Raw genomic sequence first — 18,424 nt, 5'->3', positions numbered from 1 at the left:
TCGACCCACAATGCTACTTATCTACCTGCTGTAGCTCTAGAACCTTAACGCTAACTCGACCCACAATGCTACTTATCTACCTGCTGTAGCTCTAGAACCTTAACGCTAACTCGACCCACAATGCTACTTATCTACATGCTGTAGCTCTAGAACCTTAATGCTAACTCGACCCACAATGCTACTTATCTACCTGCTGTAGCTCTAGAACCTTAATGCTAACTCGACCCGCAACCCATCCCAGCCACCAGTCCCCGGTACCGCCAGTGGGGCTAACCTTTGTTGGGGGCGATCTGGTCCACGGGGATGCGGCTGCCGTTGGGGTAGGTCAGCATGACCTTGGGGATCCGGTAGTCCCCCAGGCCCCTGCTGGGGTCCCCGTTCCACGCGTACTCCGACTGGGGGACCACTGTGCCGACGGCGCCCAGGAAGGAGCCGTCCAGGTCCTTCAGCATGCTCTTCTTCTTGGCGTCGCATTCCATGTCCACGCAGTCGGACGGGTTGACCTTACTGGGGTAACACACACACAGCCATGTTCTGAGCATACTGGGAACCCGTCAGAACCTGGGACCTAGGACCTACGCTGTATAGCGATGTCGTGCAAGAGGCTTTGTGCCTTGCTGCTCATTCCACTCGACTCCAGTTGTATTTAAAAGTAAAGGGTTAGAGATAGAAAGAAAACCCAAGATGGGCATTGTAGACTTGCTATTGCTAAACACCAACAAAAGCTTTCCCTTCGCTTTGACATTTTGGTGGACATTTAAATTAAGATTACAGCACTTGAAACTGTTCCAACCTTCATCTTCGGAGCGACCAGGTTATTGTTAAGGTGCAGGTCGTTTTTAGACAGCTTGCCCAAGGACAGGATAGTAGGCTGGAAGACATACGACCAAGCCACTACACTGTCCCCCTAAGCCCCTTAAACCCTCGACATAAAGGACGGAAACCCACCCCACATCCGGCCGGTGGATGAAGACCTTGGAGTCCTCGGTGCTGTCAGAGACGGTGATGCGCTCCACCTGAATGGGGTGGTGCAGGTCGTTGTTGGAGGGGCTGGTCATGAACATGGCGCTGGACACACCGGGACACACGCTCTTGAACGCCACAAAGATGGTGTCTGTAGAGAGAAGAAGAAGAAAGCATCCTGAGCTTCACGCGGTCGGTCTGGAGAACACTGAGAATGTCCCTTCTGGATCATGGATCACTGATCTGCGTTTGGATTCTCTCTCTCTCTCTCTCTCTCTCTCTCTCTCTCTCTCTCTCTCTCTCTCTCTCTCTCTCTCTCTCTCTCTCTCTCTCTCTCTCTCTCTCTCTCTCTCTCTCTCTCTCTCTCTCTCTCTCTCTCTCTCTTTCTCTCTGCCGCTGGGGTTGTATTGCTGTCGTCATAGATACCTACCGACGACCGTCATCAGCCCGCGGATGGCGTTGTAGTTCGTGTTGCCGTGGTGAGGCATGAACGGCGCCGCGTTGTGGCCAGACTCGAACCATGGCCAGCCGAGTCCTGACCGACCACCTACCGAAAGGAAACGATTTTGCTTTTAGTTGTCGAAACAATGCATGTCCCTCCACCTTAAAGGGGACATATTATACCACCAGGTGTGAGTGTGATTAGCTCTTACAAGCCGTTTTGAAAATCTGCATCTTCGGACATCACTAGTGGGTGTGCCCACCTAGATGTGTGCTGGATAGATCAGTCTACCAGCCTACCCAGTGGACTGAAGCAAACGTTGCTCATCTATCCAGCACACATCTAGCAGGACACACCCACTAGTGATGTCGGAAGAAGACGCAGCTTTTCACGTCCCCGTGAAAGACATGTTGATTTGAAAAGTCTACCGTCTGGGAGTTTGGCGCCGCGTTCACTGGAGCTCTCCCGGATGTTGAAGTCCTCCATGGGCACGCCGTCTGAGCAGTTGAAGCCCGGGCTCGTTCCAACCACTAGGGAGTCCTGGCAACGGCAAACAAACCACACGGAGAAGTTTGTTACACAGGAAATTCTTTCAGGGAAAGAACATTCCTGAGCAAACTTGGTCAACATGACACATACATGACATCACGTATATATATGCATACAACCTTAAAGGAAATACAGTTGGATACTGACCATATTTTGGGGGCGAGATTGGGGTTTAAAGTTGGCCCATTGACCTCATTGGTCCAATTTGGGGAACACAAATACCGGACCAATGACGTCAATGGTCCAAATTTTTTGGACCATTGACTTTTTAGCAAGACATATTTTTTCCACAGCATGCGTATGAAGCAGAACTCATATATATTGGAAAAAAAATAAGCATGCAAGGTCCCCTTTAAAAGCGGATTGAGCTCTGTTGAATCGCTTTCACTTTAACAACAACAACCCTTGTATCAGTTGTGCGTTGATTGTGGTGGTGCTCGCAACGGAGGTGATCAGTGGCCCGGCGAGCCAGAAGGAGGACCCGAGGGAGGACCACGTACCCGGACGCGGATGGTCTTGTCGGCGTAGAGGTGAGACAGGGACGGCGGGGAGTAGACCAGGGGCATGAGCCCCAGGCCGTTGTCCGCCAGTGTCACCTCGGCAACGATGACGTTCGAGGCGGTCTGGGCGGGAAGCGAAAAAACAAACGTTCATTTTCAACTGAATCAAGACGTGCATTTTGGCCTCAGACTGGACGCCTTAGAAGGGAATTGTCTCATGAACTGACAGAAGCAGAACAATCAATTTGGGCTTGGAAAAAAAGTTACTGAAAGGATCGCTTATTTAGGATTATGATTGAATTAATTAAAAACAATTTCAACGTCCCAGAGCAATCTGAAGCAAAGCCAACCCAGACTTAATGAATAGGTTAAAATACATTGTTAAAGAACAAATTAGTTAAAAATGAATGGATACAACAACAAGAAAATGCTGAAAAAGACAAAAGAAATAACGGCAGAGAAGGAAAGAAGTCAAGTGCGGTACCCGACCAGAGGGGGGCCGTGGTCCGTACCTGGAAGTAGATGCCGTAGTCGTAGCTCTTCCAGACGGTGAAGCGGCGGATGAAGCTGCAGCGGGGAAGGCCGTCCTTGTTCATGTACACGCCGTACAGACCGCCGTGGGCCTCGTTCTGCAGCCACGCCTCGCTGCTGCTCGGAGAAGAACCTGGGAGAGAACCATCGAACACGAGGAGACTGGGTGAGCACACAACCCTTTGGAGAATCAGGGAACGAGGGAAGGTCTTTGAAGAATGAGGGAACAAGTGAAGGACTTTAGAGAATGAGGACGCAAGTGAAGAACTTAAGAGAATGAGGGAACAAGTGAAGGACTTTGGAGAATAAGGGAGCGAGTGAAGATCTTGAGTGAATGAGGGAGCGAGAGAAGGACTTTGGGGAATGAGGGAACAAGTGGAGCACTTAGAGAATGAGGGTTCAAGTGAAGGACTTTGGTAAATGAGGGAACAAGTGAAGGACTTGAGAGAATGAGGGAGTGAGGGAAGGTCTTTAGAGAATGAGGGAACGAGGAAAGGACCCTGGAGAATGAGGGAACGAGTGAAGGACTTTAGAGAATGAGGGAGTGAGGGAAGCACCTTAGAGAATGAGAGAGTGAGAGAAGGTCATTAGAGAATGAGGGAACAAGTGAAGGACTTTGGAAAATGAGGGAACAAGTGAAGGACTTTGGAAAATGAGGGAACAAGTGAAGGACTGGAAAATGAGGGAAGAAGTGAAGGACTTTGGAAAATGAGGGAACAAGTGAAGGACTTTGGAAAATGAGGGAACAAGTGAAGGACTTTGGAGAATGAGGGACCGAGGGAAGGTCGTATCGGTGCATTACCTGGGCAGGGCTCGCCGTCGATGCGGTAGCCGACCCGCTCGAAGCCGGCCACGATGTTGTGCTGCAGAACCACGTTGGTACCCTCGCTGACCTGGTAAGGAGACGCACGCAACACAATGAACACAAACTCACAAAGGCTCCACTAATTAAAACACACACCAGACCACAACACACCGCAACACAACATCTCACTACTAAGCCACGAGCAACCCAAACAAACGGTACCGGTCCAAAATGGATCATGAACCAAGATACAACCAACTAGATAAAACCAGGAGAGGTCCCCAGTGTTGTGGTTTTCTGTATGTGCGAGGACGGACCTCGATGGCCGCGTTCCAGTCGTAGTTGAAGTCCTCCTCTCGGTCCTGGTAGGAGCCCGGCCAGCGGGTCAGGGTCACCAGGTTCCTACGGACCGTCACCGCGTTGCCCCAAACCCTGATCCCTGTGGACGCCAAACAACAGTGAGGCCAGGTCCTGTTGTTCTATCAACTCAAGTTCAGGAGAAAGACCGCGACTACTCTACAGATACCCCATAACATGCTGTATTTGATGCCCCCTTTTCTACTTGTACCCATCTCCTCCCTACTATCTACCCCTCCTCCTCCCCCTCTCCTCCCTACTATCTACCCCTCCTCCTCCCCCTCTCCTCCCTACTATCTACCCCTCCTCCTCCCCCTCTCCTCCCTACTATCTAACCCTCCCCCTCTCCTCCCTATCTAACCCTCCAGGTCCAGCGTTGTTCCTCACCCTCTCCCACAGTGTGGTGGACCACGTTGTCGTCCACGAACATCCCGTCCGTTCCGAAGACGCCGATGGCGGGGGAGAAGCCGTTGTGGAACGCACATCCCTGGAGGTAGGACTCGTTCGCTGCAACCTTTTACAGAGGAGAATATTATTCATCCATTCATCACCATCATGATCTCTTCACATGAGGCAGGCGTTGTGAAGGGCACATTACACACCCAGCATCAAAGATGTAGTACTTGTAGCAAAGTACTTGAATTCTCCAAATCATTTAACAATGCTAACATACAAACTTAGTAATCATAGTGGTTTACAATAACTTTCGGGTAAGCGTTGAATTTCATGTTTGAATGGGGATAGGGGTGGGGGTTAGTTTAGGGTTAGGATGTCAGGGTTGGGTTTTAGGGTAAAGATGAGATTGGGGTTAGACTTAGGGTAAGGGGTCATTTGCCGTACCTCTCCCAGGTTGAGGAAGGCCACAGAGTAGCGGGGGTCGGTGAAGTCGCTCCACCCTTGCTGTCCGGAGTGGTGGAACTCCACGTTTCTGATCTTGGCCACGCCTTCAGGGAGTCAATATGACAGCAGACAGTGGGTAGAGAACAGAACATGAAGCACAGCAGAGGGTAGTCCTGCAGGGTAGCCCTGTTTCAGTTCCATTTCAGAACCGTTTGGGGTTTGTTGGTCAACAGAAAATCCCAATTAATCCCGAGGACTGATTAATCAACCAAAAACCAAATCAAATTTAATTTAACTGAATAAAACAATAAACGGAAAACGAAACGTGCTACAGTGAGCAATGTACATCGCAGATCAATGGAGTACATGCAGGCAGCTATTCGAATAAATACACAATAAATCGAAAAAAGGACGAATGATACAGTAATAACGATGATTAATAATGTCTGTCTCGTTCCGGGCGTGCGGTGCGTACCTTTGTAGTCGATCCCCTCCCAGGAGTAGGCGCCCACGAGCACCCGTGCCCCGAAGGACTCTTCAAACAGCTGGGGGTAGTCCTGACCTATGACCTTTATGTTCCTGGTGAGCAGGCCCACGTCTGCTGACAGCGTGTAGGACGCAGACGTCCCGGGGACGCTGTGGGTCCCGGCTGGAAGGAGGGGGGAGAGGGGGGGAGACATCGAGAGAGAGAGGGGGAGAGGAGAGGGAAGAGAGGGAGAGGGGAGACAGAGAGAAAGAGAAGCGTGAGAAAAAGAGAAAAGGAAGTTACAACAATTATCATGCCACCTCCCAAAAGGTGGTGGCATGCAAAAATAGAGCTGGCATGCAAAAAAAAAGTTGTGACAATTATTTTTGCATGCCACCTCCCTTGGGAGGTGGGATTGGAGGTGGGTATTTCCTGGGTCGCTGTTTGTATATCCTTGGGTCGTGGGTATGCATATTTGCCTCGTCGTGGTGGGTATTTCCTGTGGTGGGAGGTGTGTATTTCCTGGGGTGGGAGGTGTGTATTTCCTGGGGTGGGATGTGTGTATTTCCTAGGGTGGGTGTTCTGTATTTCCTGGAGTGGGAGCTGTCTATTTGCTGGGTGCTGCTGGTGGACGTACCGATGTGAGTGAACTCCAGGGACTGGTTGAGGGTGAGCGTGAGGCCATCAGCGGACACGGCGGTGATGTGGCGTGTCTCCGTCTCCCAGGCGTTGAACCCGGTGGTGGAGATGACCACCTCGTCCCCTGTCTGACGCACAAACACACAAACACACAAACAAACGGTCAGACAAACAGACAAACAGACATAACTGAAGAAATCAAAGGCAAACCAACTGTCTCCATATTGTTAACTGACAACTATAACATTGTTATTAACGCATTGATTAACAAACATTATCATATCTAACATATTTTATCTAAATAATCATATTATGTCAATCGTCATATCTTTTATCATATCATACCATATGTTTTATTTTTTAAAATAGAACTTATTGTATAAATAATATATGTCGGAACCAGATAGTATCTTAATTTTGACATCTGCTTCGAGACACTTCGTTTATATCCTGACTGTGAACGTAAACCCCGCTAGTGTGTGAACTGCTGAACATAAACCGGTGACCCCTGACCTTCCAGTCCACCGATTGGTCCAGGGTGAGCGTGTCGGTGCCCGCGGCGGCGGTAGCGGCTAGCTTGGAGTGGTACACGTTGGGAGCTAACCCGTACAGCTCCAAGGTACCAAACACACCTGGGAGACAACAGATACAAGGTCCGGAATATACAAGGAGAACTAGAATTTTTTTTACAATTTCCTTAAAATAGTTCAAGTTATATTGAATACAATTATCTCATGTGAAAGGTGTAATGTAATATATTGTATCGTGTATGCACACAGTTTGTTTTATTAATTTAGTCTCGTTATTTTATTCATTGTCATACTTTTGGTTCGTTTTTGTCATCTTTTCTAACGTAAAAGAAAAACGAAACAAATCTGTTACAAAATGATTGTAAGCAGTAGAATCGATACTTAGCTTTGTTTGAATATAATAGATATCTCTGTGAAAAGGCATTGGGTCCCCAGCCTGTTTCCCTGGACGTCCTCGTTTGCTAAACTGTTTCACCTGAGTTAATTACTTTTCCATGTTCACCTGTGTTCAATGTTATCTAACGACCCCCCCAGATCCCGCCCCTTGTCGTCTGTATTCTGTACGTTCTGCTCCTGGTCAGAGTTCAGATTTCTGAGTGTTTGGGGTTCCACTGTTGAGCGGGGGCCCTTTGAGCAGGGACCTACCCAGAACCTTGGAGCCCTGGTTGGGGCCGTTGGGCAGGGGCCAGTCCGGGGTCCGGTGGTCCCCGTTCAGCTTGAAGTGGAGCTGTCCTCTGAACGGCTCGTCGGACCATCCGGCGATCAGCTTACCGCCCTGGAACCAACCAACGCAGACGTGTCACATGACTGCTTGATGAGGTGTTTATGCTTTTACTTGTGTAGAGAATATAGGAGAACCACTTTTTTCCACAACTGCGTTTTAGGAATGTTTTTGCTTTTAGAAGTCCTTCTACCTTAGAGAGTACAAGGCTGGCTGTTGTTTGAATTCAATGATAAGCAGATTTAGCTTGTTAGTTGGAGGCGAGTTGAACAATGAAAGTCCCGCCTACTTTTTAATTCAACCACTTCGTTGAAGGAAGACTTTTATCTTGAAAGGTCTTTATCAAAAGTGAAATAATCAGCCACCTCCGACGGCATCACCACAGAACCTCACGCGAGTCGACCGTCTCAGGCAGGGGTCTCAAACTCAATTTACCTGGGGGCCGCTGGAGGTAGAGTCTGGGTCAGGCTGGGTCACATCAAGTATTCCACAGAAAAAAGGAGCACAACTGACCGAATCTAAGTTAATGATCGGGCTATAATTAGATAACGTTCGCTATGTAATCGCTGACAACAGAATTGTTGGTGGAATGATTAATAGTCGTTGGTGGAAACCAGGACATTTTAGCGTCCCTTGGCTTTTGTCGGGACTCAGGACACGCAACTCAAAACCGGGACATCTGGTCACCCTACCACAAGTGATAAAAAAGCGTGGCAAGCGACTCAGCAGAAATGTGCGTTCAACAACGTGCGGGCCGCACTAACACTAAATTTTGATGTCAAGTAGAGGGCCACAAAATATCATCCCGCAGGCCTCAATTGGCCCCCGGGCCGCGAGTTTGAGACACCTTGTTTAAGTTCACCTTGAAAGCACGCAAACACATTTCTCAAAACTTTACAAGTTGAACGAGTGGCACATCGCCATAGAAACCACAGCTCTCTCTCTCTGTCTCTCTCTCTCCACGCTCTCTGTCTCTGTCTCTCTCTCTCTCTGTTTCTCTCTCTCTGTCTCTGTCTCTCTCTCTCTCTCTGTCTCTCTCTCTCTGTCTCTCTAGTCACGTTTCCATCTAAAAGGTGATGCGAATCTTTAGAAAGTTCGCAAAAAAGAAATTTGAATTAGTTGCGTTTCCATCAAGTGGTTGGAGCGAAAAATTACACACATTCCAGGGCTTGTCGTATCCTTTTGATAACATCCTCTCTTAGGTCCTGATATATAGTGGAATTGCGTTGTTTTCCATCTAAAATAGCTGTAATGTTTTTTTCTTCGATGAGAGCAAGGAAAGGTTTTACCTCTTCAGCGGTCCACACGTATCTATTATTCACATTGGCATTCTCCTCCACGGACGTATTTAAAGGATACATTGTACATATTTATAATTCGAAATTCTTCACAGCCTTTACACCACAGATGCTCTAGGGTCTATAGCATATAATCTCGTTTTCTGATTACAGTTTAATGCATTTTCCACAATGTACCAGCTCTCGTTTTGAAGGCTGATCAGACAATTTGACTGGAATTACTTGGAATTCAATGTTACGTCACAGCTGTTTCAAAAGGTGTGTTTCAATCTCCCATTTTGCGCATTTACTTTCTTTCGTATTTCTCAAAAACCACCTCAAGCCAGCGGATAAACTTTTTTGCGAATTAGAGGATTTTTATGCAAATTTTGGTGTTTCCATCACCGTTTACTGATTCGATACTTCAAAATTCGCATAAAATCAGGGGGATGGAAACGCAGCTTCTGTCTCTCTCTCTCTGTCTCTCTCTCTCCCTCCCCCTCTCTCTCTCTGTCTCTCTCTCTCCCTCCCCCTCTCCCTCCCCCTCTCTCTCTCTCTTTCTCTCTCTCTCTGACCTGGATGGAGATGTAGGTGGCCTCGATGACCACGGTCCGGAAGGCAGGCACTGAGCGGGCCTGTCTGGAGCTGGCCGTGTCGTTCATGGTGTCGGGGATCTCAAGAACGCCGACCACCGTCAGCTTGTTGAGGGGCGGGGTGTCCCCGTCCAACACCACCCACTGGCCTGGGGTCAGGGGTCAGGAGAATGAGGAGAGGGATGACTCACGGGTCCTCCGTGTAACCACGTTGAACCGGTGGATTCTCAGTACGAGTTGAATGTGTGTGTGTGGGTGTGATGTTTCTTTAAAATGACTTAATAATCCTTAATTAATGCTGCAGATAATTTTGCATTACTTAAGGAAAAGAGAATAACATATAAGGGAAAGAGAGAAATATAATAATGTACTTAACGCCGATTATGAAAGCGCTCAAAGCAGTTACCTGACGGGATCACCACATTGGCGCCCTCTGCTGGTGCACTGAAGTTATTCTCCGCTGAAGACTCCCAGAACGAGGCGTTGGACCAGAGACTAACAAAGGAACGTATGGAATAATCAGGTACGACAGAAACAACACACAGTAAATACACTTACTACTGACAATAATTACTCCCAGTGATTAGTTTAATATTCCATTTGATGGTCAAAGTAATGTTTGACCAACTGCTAAAATCTATCCAGTTACAGTAGATAAGATTAGGCTTAATTAACAGTATAAGCATCGGTCTGTCTGTCTGTCTGTCTGTCTGTCTGTCTTCTATTCGTCTGTCTTTGTACGTCTGTCTGTCTCTCTGTCTGTCTGTCTGTGTCAGTCTATATGTCTGTCAGTATTCCGTTTGTCCGTATGCCTTTCTGTTTGTCTGCCTTTCCGTCTGTCTCTGTCATTCTTCTGTTTGCCTGTTTCTGTCTGTCTGTCTGCCTGTCTGTCTCTCTGTCAATCCTTTGTCTGTCTGTCTCTGTCTTGTTCTGTCTGTCGGTCTGTCTGTCTCTGTCTGTCTGTCCATCCTCTGTCTGTCTCTGTCTGTCTGTCTCTCTGTCCACCCTCTGTCTGTCTGTCTCTGTCTGTCTACCCGTCTTCGGTTTTAAACGAACAACAGGGAACAGACAGGGTGCGGGGCGGCGTACACAAAGTCTTGGGGCCGGCGGGCGGGCGTGGGGGCGGGGGTGGCGAGGGGTGGAGGGGCCGGGCGGAGGCAGTCCGGGTAGAAGCAGCGGAACACCTGGAAGTGGACGGCCACGTCCGACCTGGAGCGGTCCACGCTCGCCGTCCGCTGCGGCGGCGTGCTACCCGAGACTGGGAGGACACACACGCGCACGCACACGCACACGCACGCACACGCACACACACACACACACAAAAAACGCACACGCATGCAGGCACACGCACATACACACACACACACACACACACACACACACACACACACACACACACACACACACACACACACACACACACACACACACACACGCACAAAAAACGCACACGCACACGCATGCAGGCACACGCACAAACACACACACACGCACACATACACACACACACACACACACACACACACACACACACACACACACATGCACATGCAAATGCACAAGCAGACACACACACAAAAACACATAGACACAAATACACAGACACACACACACACAGTATTAACCTATTACTAGGTTAATATTACAAGGATAACCTATTACTAGGTTAATACTCGTAGTATAACGGTACTAACTCATGTAGAAGATGATATTACTATGTTAATTCTCATAGTATTAGTAGTATTATTATGGTACTGACTCATGTAGCAGAGGATATTACAAGGTTAATATTAGTAGTATTATGGTACTAACTCATGTAGTAGACGATATTACTATGTTAATTCTCATAGTATTAGTAGTATTATTATGGTACTGACTCATGTAGCAGAGGATATTGCTAGGTTAATTCTCGTGGTATTAGCAGTATTATTATGGTACTGACTCATGCAGCAGAGGATATAACAAGGTTAATATTAGTATTATTATGGTACTGACTCATGTAGCACAGGATATTGCTAGGTTAATACTCATGGTATTAGCAGTAGTATTGTGGTACTGACTCATGTAGCAGAGGTTGTTGCTGCTGTCCAGGTGCCAGTCTCCATTGCTGTTGTCGCTGAAGCTGAGGGGCGTGGCCGAGGCGTTTCGCACGTCTACGATTTTGAAGCTGTCCGGCCTCTGGGTCAGGTTGTGGCACATTATCACGTGCTGGTCAGGCTGGAGGTTCAGACGAGAGGAATGGACGGAAGAGTTAGCGGGAACGTAACGTGATCATTAACCATGTCCAGGCATTGATGTAGATCTACAAAGGAGGCCTTTATTTTGAAACAAGAATCCAGATGCTTCTTTAGCTCTGCCTGTGTGAAAACTTTCTTCACTTCTTTATTGATAAAGTCACATCTGCCAGAGCACTTATTTAACCACTTGCCATTGACCCTTGTGTCTGTCAGTGTTTGTCCCCTGCTCTGCTGTTTTTGACTCATTTCAGCCTGTGACCCTGCCCTTTGTGCAGGATATTGTTGGTCATTTGAAGCCCTCAGTCTCTCCAGGGGATTATGTCTCTCCCCGACTTCTTAAGTGTTCTTAACAGTTCTTAACTGTTGGACCATCATTTACTGCAGTAATTAATAGCAGTCTGACCTCTGGAGTGGTTCCTGTCAACTTTAAACCTGCCGTTGTTAAAAAAACCTGGGCTGGATTCTACTGTTTTGGCAAACTTCAGGCCTGTATCCAAATTGCCATTTCTTTCTAAAATCGTAGAAAATATTGTGTATTCCTAGCTCATGGACTTTTTAAATGAACAAAATATTATTGAGATTTTCCAATCCGGTTTTAAAACATTGCACAGCACAGAATCAGCGGTTTCAATAGTTTTTGATGACATCTTTTTAGCTACTGACTCTGGTCACTGTGTTGTCCTTGTACTTTGACTGCTGCTTTTGATACAGTGGACCATGAAATCCTGATTGCTCGTTTGGAGCAGTGGGTGGGCATCAGTGGCACAGCTCCTGAATGGTTCAGGTCCTACCTGTCACATCGAACCTTCTGTGTTAGCCTTGGTGACTCTGTTTCCTCCACTGCTCCCCTCTCATATGGGGTACCACAGGGCTCTGTGCTTGGCCCTCTTTTATTTTCCCTCTATCTTCTCCCCCTTGGTTCGATTCTCAGGAAACGAGGCATTTCTTTTTATTGCTATGCGGATGACACCCAGATTCATGTCCCTCTTAAAAAGTCAGACGCCTACAGGGTTAAGCTATTGCTAGAGTGTTTACATGATATTGAAGCCTGGATATCTCTTAACTATTTAAATTTTAATGAAAAAAAGACTGAATTCATGGTCTTTGGTCACTTCTGTGACCTCTCTGGTTGATCTGGGTTCTTTAGCACAGTACCACAAGCCAATTATGACCAATCTGGGGGTAAAAGTGGACCTTAAATTTGACAGCCAGATTAAAGCTGTGGTATTTATAGCTGTATTTATTTTTAAAGCCTTGAATGGCCTTGCCCCACCTTACCTATCCGAGCTGCACCACCCCTACATTCCCAGCCGCTCTCAGGTCAGCTGACCAGCTGCTCCTGACAGAGCCCAGAGCCAGGCTAAAACTCAGAGGTGAACAAGCTTTTTCCGTTGGAGCTCCAAAACTGTGGAATAATTTGCCACTGCACATCAGACAAGCCCCTTCACTGTCTCTTTTTAAGTCCCATCTTAAAACTCACCTCTTTTCTCTGGCTTTTAACTCCAGGTAGCGTGTTGATGTTATGTAGATGTGTTGATGTAATGTAGATGTGTTATGTGGGCAGTGTATTTTTATTATCTTTATATATTTCTTATCTTGTTGTACAGCACTTTGGAAACCTTGTGTTTGTTTAAATTATGCTATATAAATTAAGTGGATTGGATTGGATTGTTGCACACGTGATGCGATGCATCGGCAAAACAAACACTCATTTCTTTCTCATAATTTTCCGATTAAAGCCACAGTAGAACTTGGATGTTTATTCAACCTTTAGTTTTGGTCACTATATACACCACACAGCCACACAACGATGGAGCATGTACCTGGTTCTGTCTTTGTGGTTCCAACAGTAATGTACCGTATGTGTGTTGGGCCGGTGAGGTACCATGTCAGTGAGTGTGTGTTGGGTCGCTGAGGTACCTTGAAGGAGTAGAACCCTGCCGAGTAGGTGATGTTGGTGATCTGGTCCACGTCTTTGAAGTACCAGTTGTACGTCTGTCCAGAGGGCAGCAGAGCCATCCAGCCCAGCTTGTGAGTGAGCCTCTTCTTCAGATAGGGAACGCCACTGGAGCCTGACAGGGGAGACCAATAACTGTTCAACGGAATACCTTCACACAGGAAACTGCACGACCTATTGCAATGATTCAGATTTTGATACTTTAAATTTACATTTTTTTGAACATTATTTGGTTTTCTACTACAATTGATCCTGTCTATCCATCCTGATTCTGTAATTGTGTCAGTGTGTGCATAAGCAGGTGCAAAAGGTACTCAGTATATAGCGCCGTGATCTTTCTGTGTATGCATCGATATAAGGTAGGACGTGTGTGCGTGTCTGTATGTGTGCGTGTCTGTGTGTGTGCCTGTTTGTCTGTGAGTCTTTGTGTGTGTATGTGTGTGTCCCCGTGTGTGTGTGTGTGTGCCTGCCCGTGTGTATGTGTGTGTCCCCATGTGTGTGTGTGTGTGTGTGCATGTATGTGTATGTGTGTGCCTGCCCGTGTGTACGTGTGTGCCTGCCCGTGTGTGTGTGTGTGTGTGTGTGTGTGCGTGTGTGCCTGCCCGTGTGTGTGTGTGTGTGTGTACGTGTGTGCCTGCCCGTGTGTGTGCATGTGTGTGTACGTGTGTGCCTGCCCGTGTGTGTGCATGTGTGTGTACGTGTGTGCCTGCCCGTGTGTGTGTGTGTGTGTGTGTGTGTGTGCGTGCGTGTCTGGAGGTACCGTGCTGGTTGCTCAGCACCAGGTCCTTGCCCTGCAGGGAGGAGGGCGAGGGATTGTTGAGGGAGACGCGGTGGAAGTCCACGCTGGGGTCACACAGCGCCCCCGGGTAGTCCCCCCCGCTCCACTGCGGGCTGGGCCTGCAGAGGGCCGGGTCCAGCAGGCCGCTCATGGGAACCACCTTCTGATTGACCTGGCCTGGGAGCAAGGCATCGGAGGGGGGACGGGTCAAATAGAGGTTAACGAAGGCGGCCGCAGGAAAACGTTAAGACAGATGAACGCATCTCTTGTTCATCTGGCCTCCAAAGTGTGTGGTTCGGTGTGTGTACACACGTTTACGGGACCACGTCACCGTGACATCCTCATGGATTAATGCAAAGTAAGCGAAGAGAAGTGGATAGTTTGGGAGGTTTTTCATAAACAACGCTTTCAACCCCAGTGAGTTCCCAGTCTGCTTGGACGCGAGCCGAGTGACGTCGGACCCGGGACACTGAATCGACTTCGGACGCATCCGAGCTAAAACCCCCCCGCGCTGTGTGACATTCCCCTCTCCGCTCGTACGCTCACCTGTGAGGGAGCCGTCCAGGTCCACCAGCTGCACCTCGTGCTCCCAGCGGAAGGCCCCCCTGTTGGTGGTGTTGATGAACTCCACGCGCCGGAAGCGCACGGCCCAGCCGCCGCAGTCGTGCACGCAGGTGCCGTCCACGGTCGTCACGCCGATGGCGGCGCTCCCGTTCCGGTCGAAGTTGACGAAGGCGGTGCCGATGACGCTCATGCCGTCGTCGAAGGGCGCGATCACGCCGCGGCGCGTGCGGTACTCCCAGCCGGCGCCGTTCAGCGCGTCCACGTGGCCCACCATCGTGCTGTTGGACAGCGTGGCTCCGCCCTCCTCGCCGAAGTCCCGCACCGCCCACGGCCGGATGCGCTTGGCCTCCACGCCCGCCTTCTCGTTGTTGGCCATCAGGAAGCCGCTGAACTGCAGCGCGCCCGCGTTCACCCACTCGGCGCCCTTCTCGCAGTTCCACACCGTCAGGCCGCGGAACACGGCGGGCTGGGGCGCGGAGGAGCCGCAGCGCCCGCCCGCCATGGGGAAGTAGTCCTGGAAGATCCACAGGCCGAACCAGCCCTGCGAGTGCACGGTGTTGTTGGTGAACTCGCCCAGGGGCACCCTCTTCTGGCACACGCTGCGGTCGTAGGACGGCCCGTCGGGGTGCTCGTGCATGCGGTACCAGAAGCCGAAGTGCGTGCCGCCGGCGGCGGCGTTGTGGCGCACCACGTTGTCGGGGTTGGTGACCCAGTAGGCGGCGGGCGTGACGTCGTCGTTCAGCAGGCTGGTGCTCTGCCGCACGAACACGGCCAGGTTGTACTGCAGCACGTTGCCCGTTTCCACGCCGTCCTCGATGAAGAAGGCGCCGCCCATGATGTCGTAGATGACGTTGTGCTCCACCAGCAACCGGTGGGTGTCGTGGATGGTCACCGCCCGGTTGAACGTCTGGTGGATGGCGCAGCCGCGCACGTACGAGGCGTTGTGCACGTCGCCCATCAGGTGCCAGTGGATGGGGTAGCGGCCCAGACGGAAGGCCTGGCCCGCGTGGAACACCTGGGGGGGGAGGGGAGGACGGTTCAGACGGAGAACGGGGTCGGCTTGGCTCAGGAGGTAGAGCGGGTTGCCTTGTAACTGGAGGGTTGCTAGTTCGATCCCCGGGTCCTCTTAGCTGAGCGTCCCTGAGCCAGACACCTAACCCTAACTACTACTGACGAGGTGGCTGTCGGTGTGTGAATGTGTGTGAGAGCCGTTGCAAGTCATTTTGGATAAAATCGTCTGCTAAATGCCCTAAATGTGAATGTAAATGTAAAACACATGGAACTAACCAGGAAGGTTGGTTGTAAACTGAACTAACCAGGAAGGTTGGTTATAAACAGAACTAACCAAGAAGGTTGGTTAACCATGTAGGTTTGTTATAAACCAGAACTAACCAAAAAGGTGGGTTATGAACACAGAACTAACCAGGAAGGTTGGTTATAAAAAAGACAGGATAAGGTGCCTTTCTGAAGTGGTAAAACAACCATATAACATGTACCAAACCTCCACTGACCTTGGCCGCTGTTTGAGATCGGAACCCAAGGCCCAATATAAAATGTCCACCTAAATGAAACCTTTAAAGCCTGGTCTTAAAGCGTGCACCAGCAGCCGTGGCCGCGGCGGCGGTTCAGACGGGACAGGGTTGTGTACCTCCACGTGTGCGAGCCTCCCGACCGCCAGGTTCTCGTTGGGCCGGGGGGCGTGGAACATGATGCAGCCGCCGAACTGGTCGCTGCCCGTCTCCTCGCCAAACCTCCCCTGGAAGCAGGTCTGGGTGGCGAACTCGCCTGAAACCCACCGCCAATTGGTCAGGACAACTTTATTAGTATAACGTCAGTGACAGGACTTCACAATGCCCGCGATGGGATCAAGTGGGACGGCGTTACCTGATTCAAGTGCCCCAAATGGACCCTAAACCCCAGTGTGAAAACAAAGTCATCGTGGATCTTTGTGTTCGGTAGTAAACGACCGCTCTGGAAATATGCTTTTAGCTGGGAGTAGTGGACATTTTGTATTTTCACCAAGAAGTTTCTAACTCCTCTGTAAAATTCAATAAAATGCAAGATGTCTGCTACTTCCACCTAAAAGCGTTTTTCCAGAGGGTTCGTTTTAGGTACTTCCCTGTAAAATACAAGATGTCTGCTCTGTAAAAATGTTTTTAGCTGGGGGTAGCAGAAACCTCTTATTTTATTGAATTTTACAGAGAAGTTTTTTCTCTGTTAAGAGAAGGAATTTGTCAGTGAAATACAAGATGTCTGCTACTTCCATCTAAAAGCGTTTTTCCAGAGTGGTCCTTTTCTATCGGGTCTCACAAAAAACTCTGCTGGCCCTTTAAGGGTGGGCCGGACCGGCCTGCTGGGGGAAAACAACAGTACCTGTGTTGAAGCCTTCGGGGCAGGCCTCGATCTTCTCCGCCCAGTCCATGGACTGGGAGCCCCGGACCACCACGTTCCTGGTGAGGAGCCCCACCTCGGCCCGGCCCTCCAGCACTTTGCCGCCGGGCAGCTGGACCGACACCCCCAGGTGGGTGTGCTCAAGGGCCTCGGTCAGGGTGAGGGTCATCCCGTCGGCCGACACCGAGGCGATGGTCCTCACCTCGTTCTCCGCCTGGCTGTGCCTGTAGAGCACACGTTTTAAGTATTAAAGGTGACATATCATACCACCAGGTGTGAGTGTGATTAGCCGTTACAAGCCGTTTTGAAAATCGGCCCTCTTCTGACATCATAAGTAGAAGTGTCCACCTAGATGTGTGACGGACAGATGAGCAACGTTTGCTACAGTCCACTGGGTAGGCTGGTAGACTGATCTATCCAGCACACATCTAGGTGGACACGCCCACTTGTGATGTCAGAAGAGGCAGATTTTCAAAACGGCTTGAAACGGCTAATCACACTCACACCAAGGGCTGGGTAAAAAAATCAAAACAACAATTTCTTTTGTTTTGTTTTGTTATCATTATTATTATTTTTGCAATTTAATAAACAATACCTTAATGCAATTTGCAGTGATGGAATGTTGTAGATCAAGTACACTTTCACTTGCAATTCCTTTCTAATTTCAAAATTGCACTTTTGAGACAGTTTTGTTTACAGCTCAAGTTTAAACTGTCCAATTTACAAGTTTGCACTTAAAACCTGTTGTTTAAGGTGAAGAGAAAAAATAAAGTACATTTGTATTTTGTAACACAGTTGAGCCATTTTCATTATTTAAGAGCAGATTGAATCGAATCGAATCGTGATTAATCGATTCAGAACCTTATGAATCGAAATCGATTCGAATCGATTTAGGAAAAACAAATTGGCCACGATACCCAGCCCTACTCACACCTGGTGGTATAATAGGTCACCTTTAAAAAAGAAGTCACAAAAAGCTGCACCCATGGACCGTACTGATTCGATTTTCAGACATTATACCGCAAGATATTTAGAGCAATTGTGTCTATACGCCCTCCAAAAGAATGTGAAAAATCGGATTACTTTAGATATAGTTAGTTTAATAATATTGATAGAGTAATCACAGGCCCATGTGGTTTGAATCGGAGGGCAGATCCACTGGAAGCAGCCTGATTGTGAGAACCACCGGTGGAGATTTGCATAATTCCTGGTTTTGACTGTCGCCTGCAGCCGGTGCTTTGTGCAGCGGATCGGCTTGCTAAACGTCCCCCGCAGGTGTTTACT

The 18,424-nt window shown here is 48.9% G+C and overlaps 1 protein-coding gene across 1 annotated transcript in view; it reads right to left on the bottom strand.

The window, feature by feature from the left end:
• The window catches only part of pkhd1l1.1 (PKHD1 like 1, tandem duplicate 1), a 61,689-nt gene that overhangs the window by 7,043 nt on the left and 36,222 nt on the right, over window positions 1–18,424 (bottom strand). Inside the window, exons 47-69 of the mRNA XM_079749525.1 lie at window positions 17,123–17,364; window positions 16,398–16,534; window positions 14,732–15,764; window positions 14,168–14,362; window positions 13,371–13,522; window positions 11,274–11,430; window positions 10,303–10,471; window positions 9,620–9,708; window positions 9,196–9,362; window positions 7,268–7,397; window positions 6,606–6,724; window positions 6,091–6,220; window positions 5,463–5,636; window positions 4,988–5,091; window positions 4,535–4,661; window positions 4,108–4,229; window positions 3,788–3,878; window positions 2,967–3,118; window positions 2,455–2,577; window positions 1,834–1,945; window positions 1,394–1,510; window positions 949–1,114; window positions 275–507 (exon numbers count right to left, since the gene is read on the bottom strand). Coding sequence (XP_079605651.1) covers window positions 275–507; window positions 949–1,114; window positions 1,394–1,510; window positions 1,834–1,945; window positions 2,455–2,577; window positions 2,967–3,118; window positions 3,788–3,878; window positions 4,108–4,229; window positions 4,535–4,661; window positions 4,988–5,091; window positions 5,463–5,636; window positions 6,091–6,220; window positions 6,606–6,724; window positions 7,268–7,397; window positions 9,196–9,362; window positions 9,620–9,708; window positions 10,303–10,471; window positions 11,274–11,430; window positions 13,371–13,522; window positions 14,168–14,362; window positions 14,732–15,764; window positions 16,398–16,534; window positions 17,123–17,364 — 4,241 coding nt within the window. The remainder of the gene's footprint in view (window positions 1–274; window positions 508–948; window positions 1,115–1,393; window positions 1,511–1,833; window positions 1,946–2,454; window positions 2,578–2,966; window positions 3,119–3,787; window positions 3,879–4,107; window positions 4,230–4,534; window positions 4,662–4,987; window positions 5,092–5,462; window positions 5,637–6,090; window positions 6,221–6,605; window positions 6,725–7,267; window positions 7,398–9,195; window positions 9,363–9,619; window positions 9,709–10,302; window positions 10,472–11,273; window positions 11,431–13,370; window positions 13,523–14,167; window positions 14,363–14,731; window positions 15,765–16,397; window positions 16,535–17,122; window positions 17,365–18,424) is intronic.

This window comes from Pollachius pollachius (assembly GCF_949987615.1).
Source record: "Pollachius pollachius genome assembly, chromosome: 13".
NCBI lineage: Eukaryota > Metazoa > Chordata > Actinopteri > Gadiformes > Gadidae > Pollachius > Pollachius pollachius.
The sequence above is the reverse complement of the archived record's forward strand: the minus strand, read 5'-3'. Positions and strand labels throughout refer to the sequence as shown.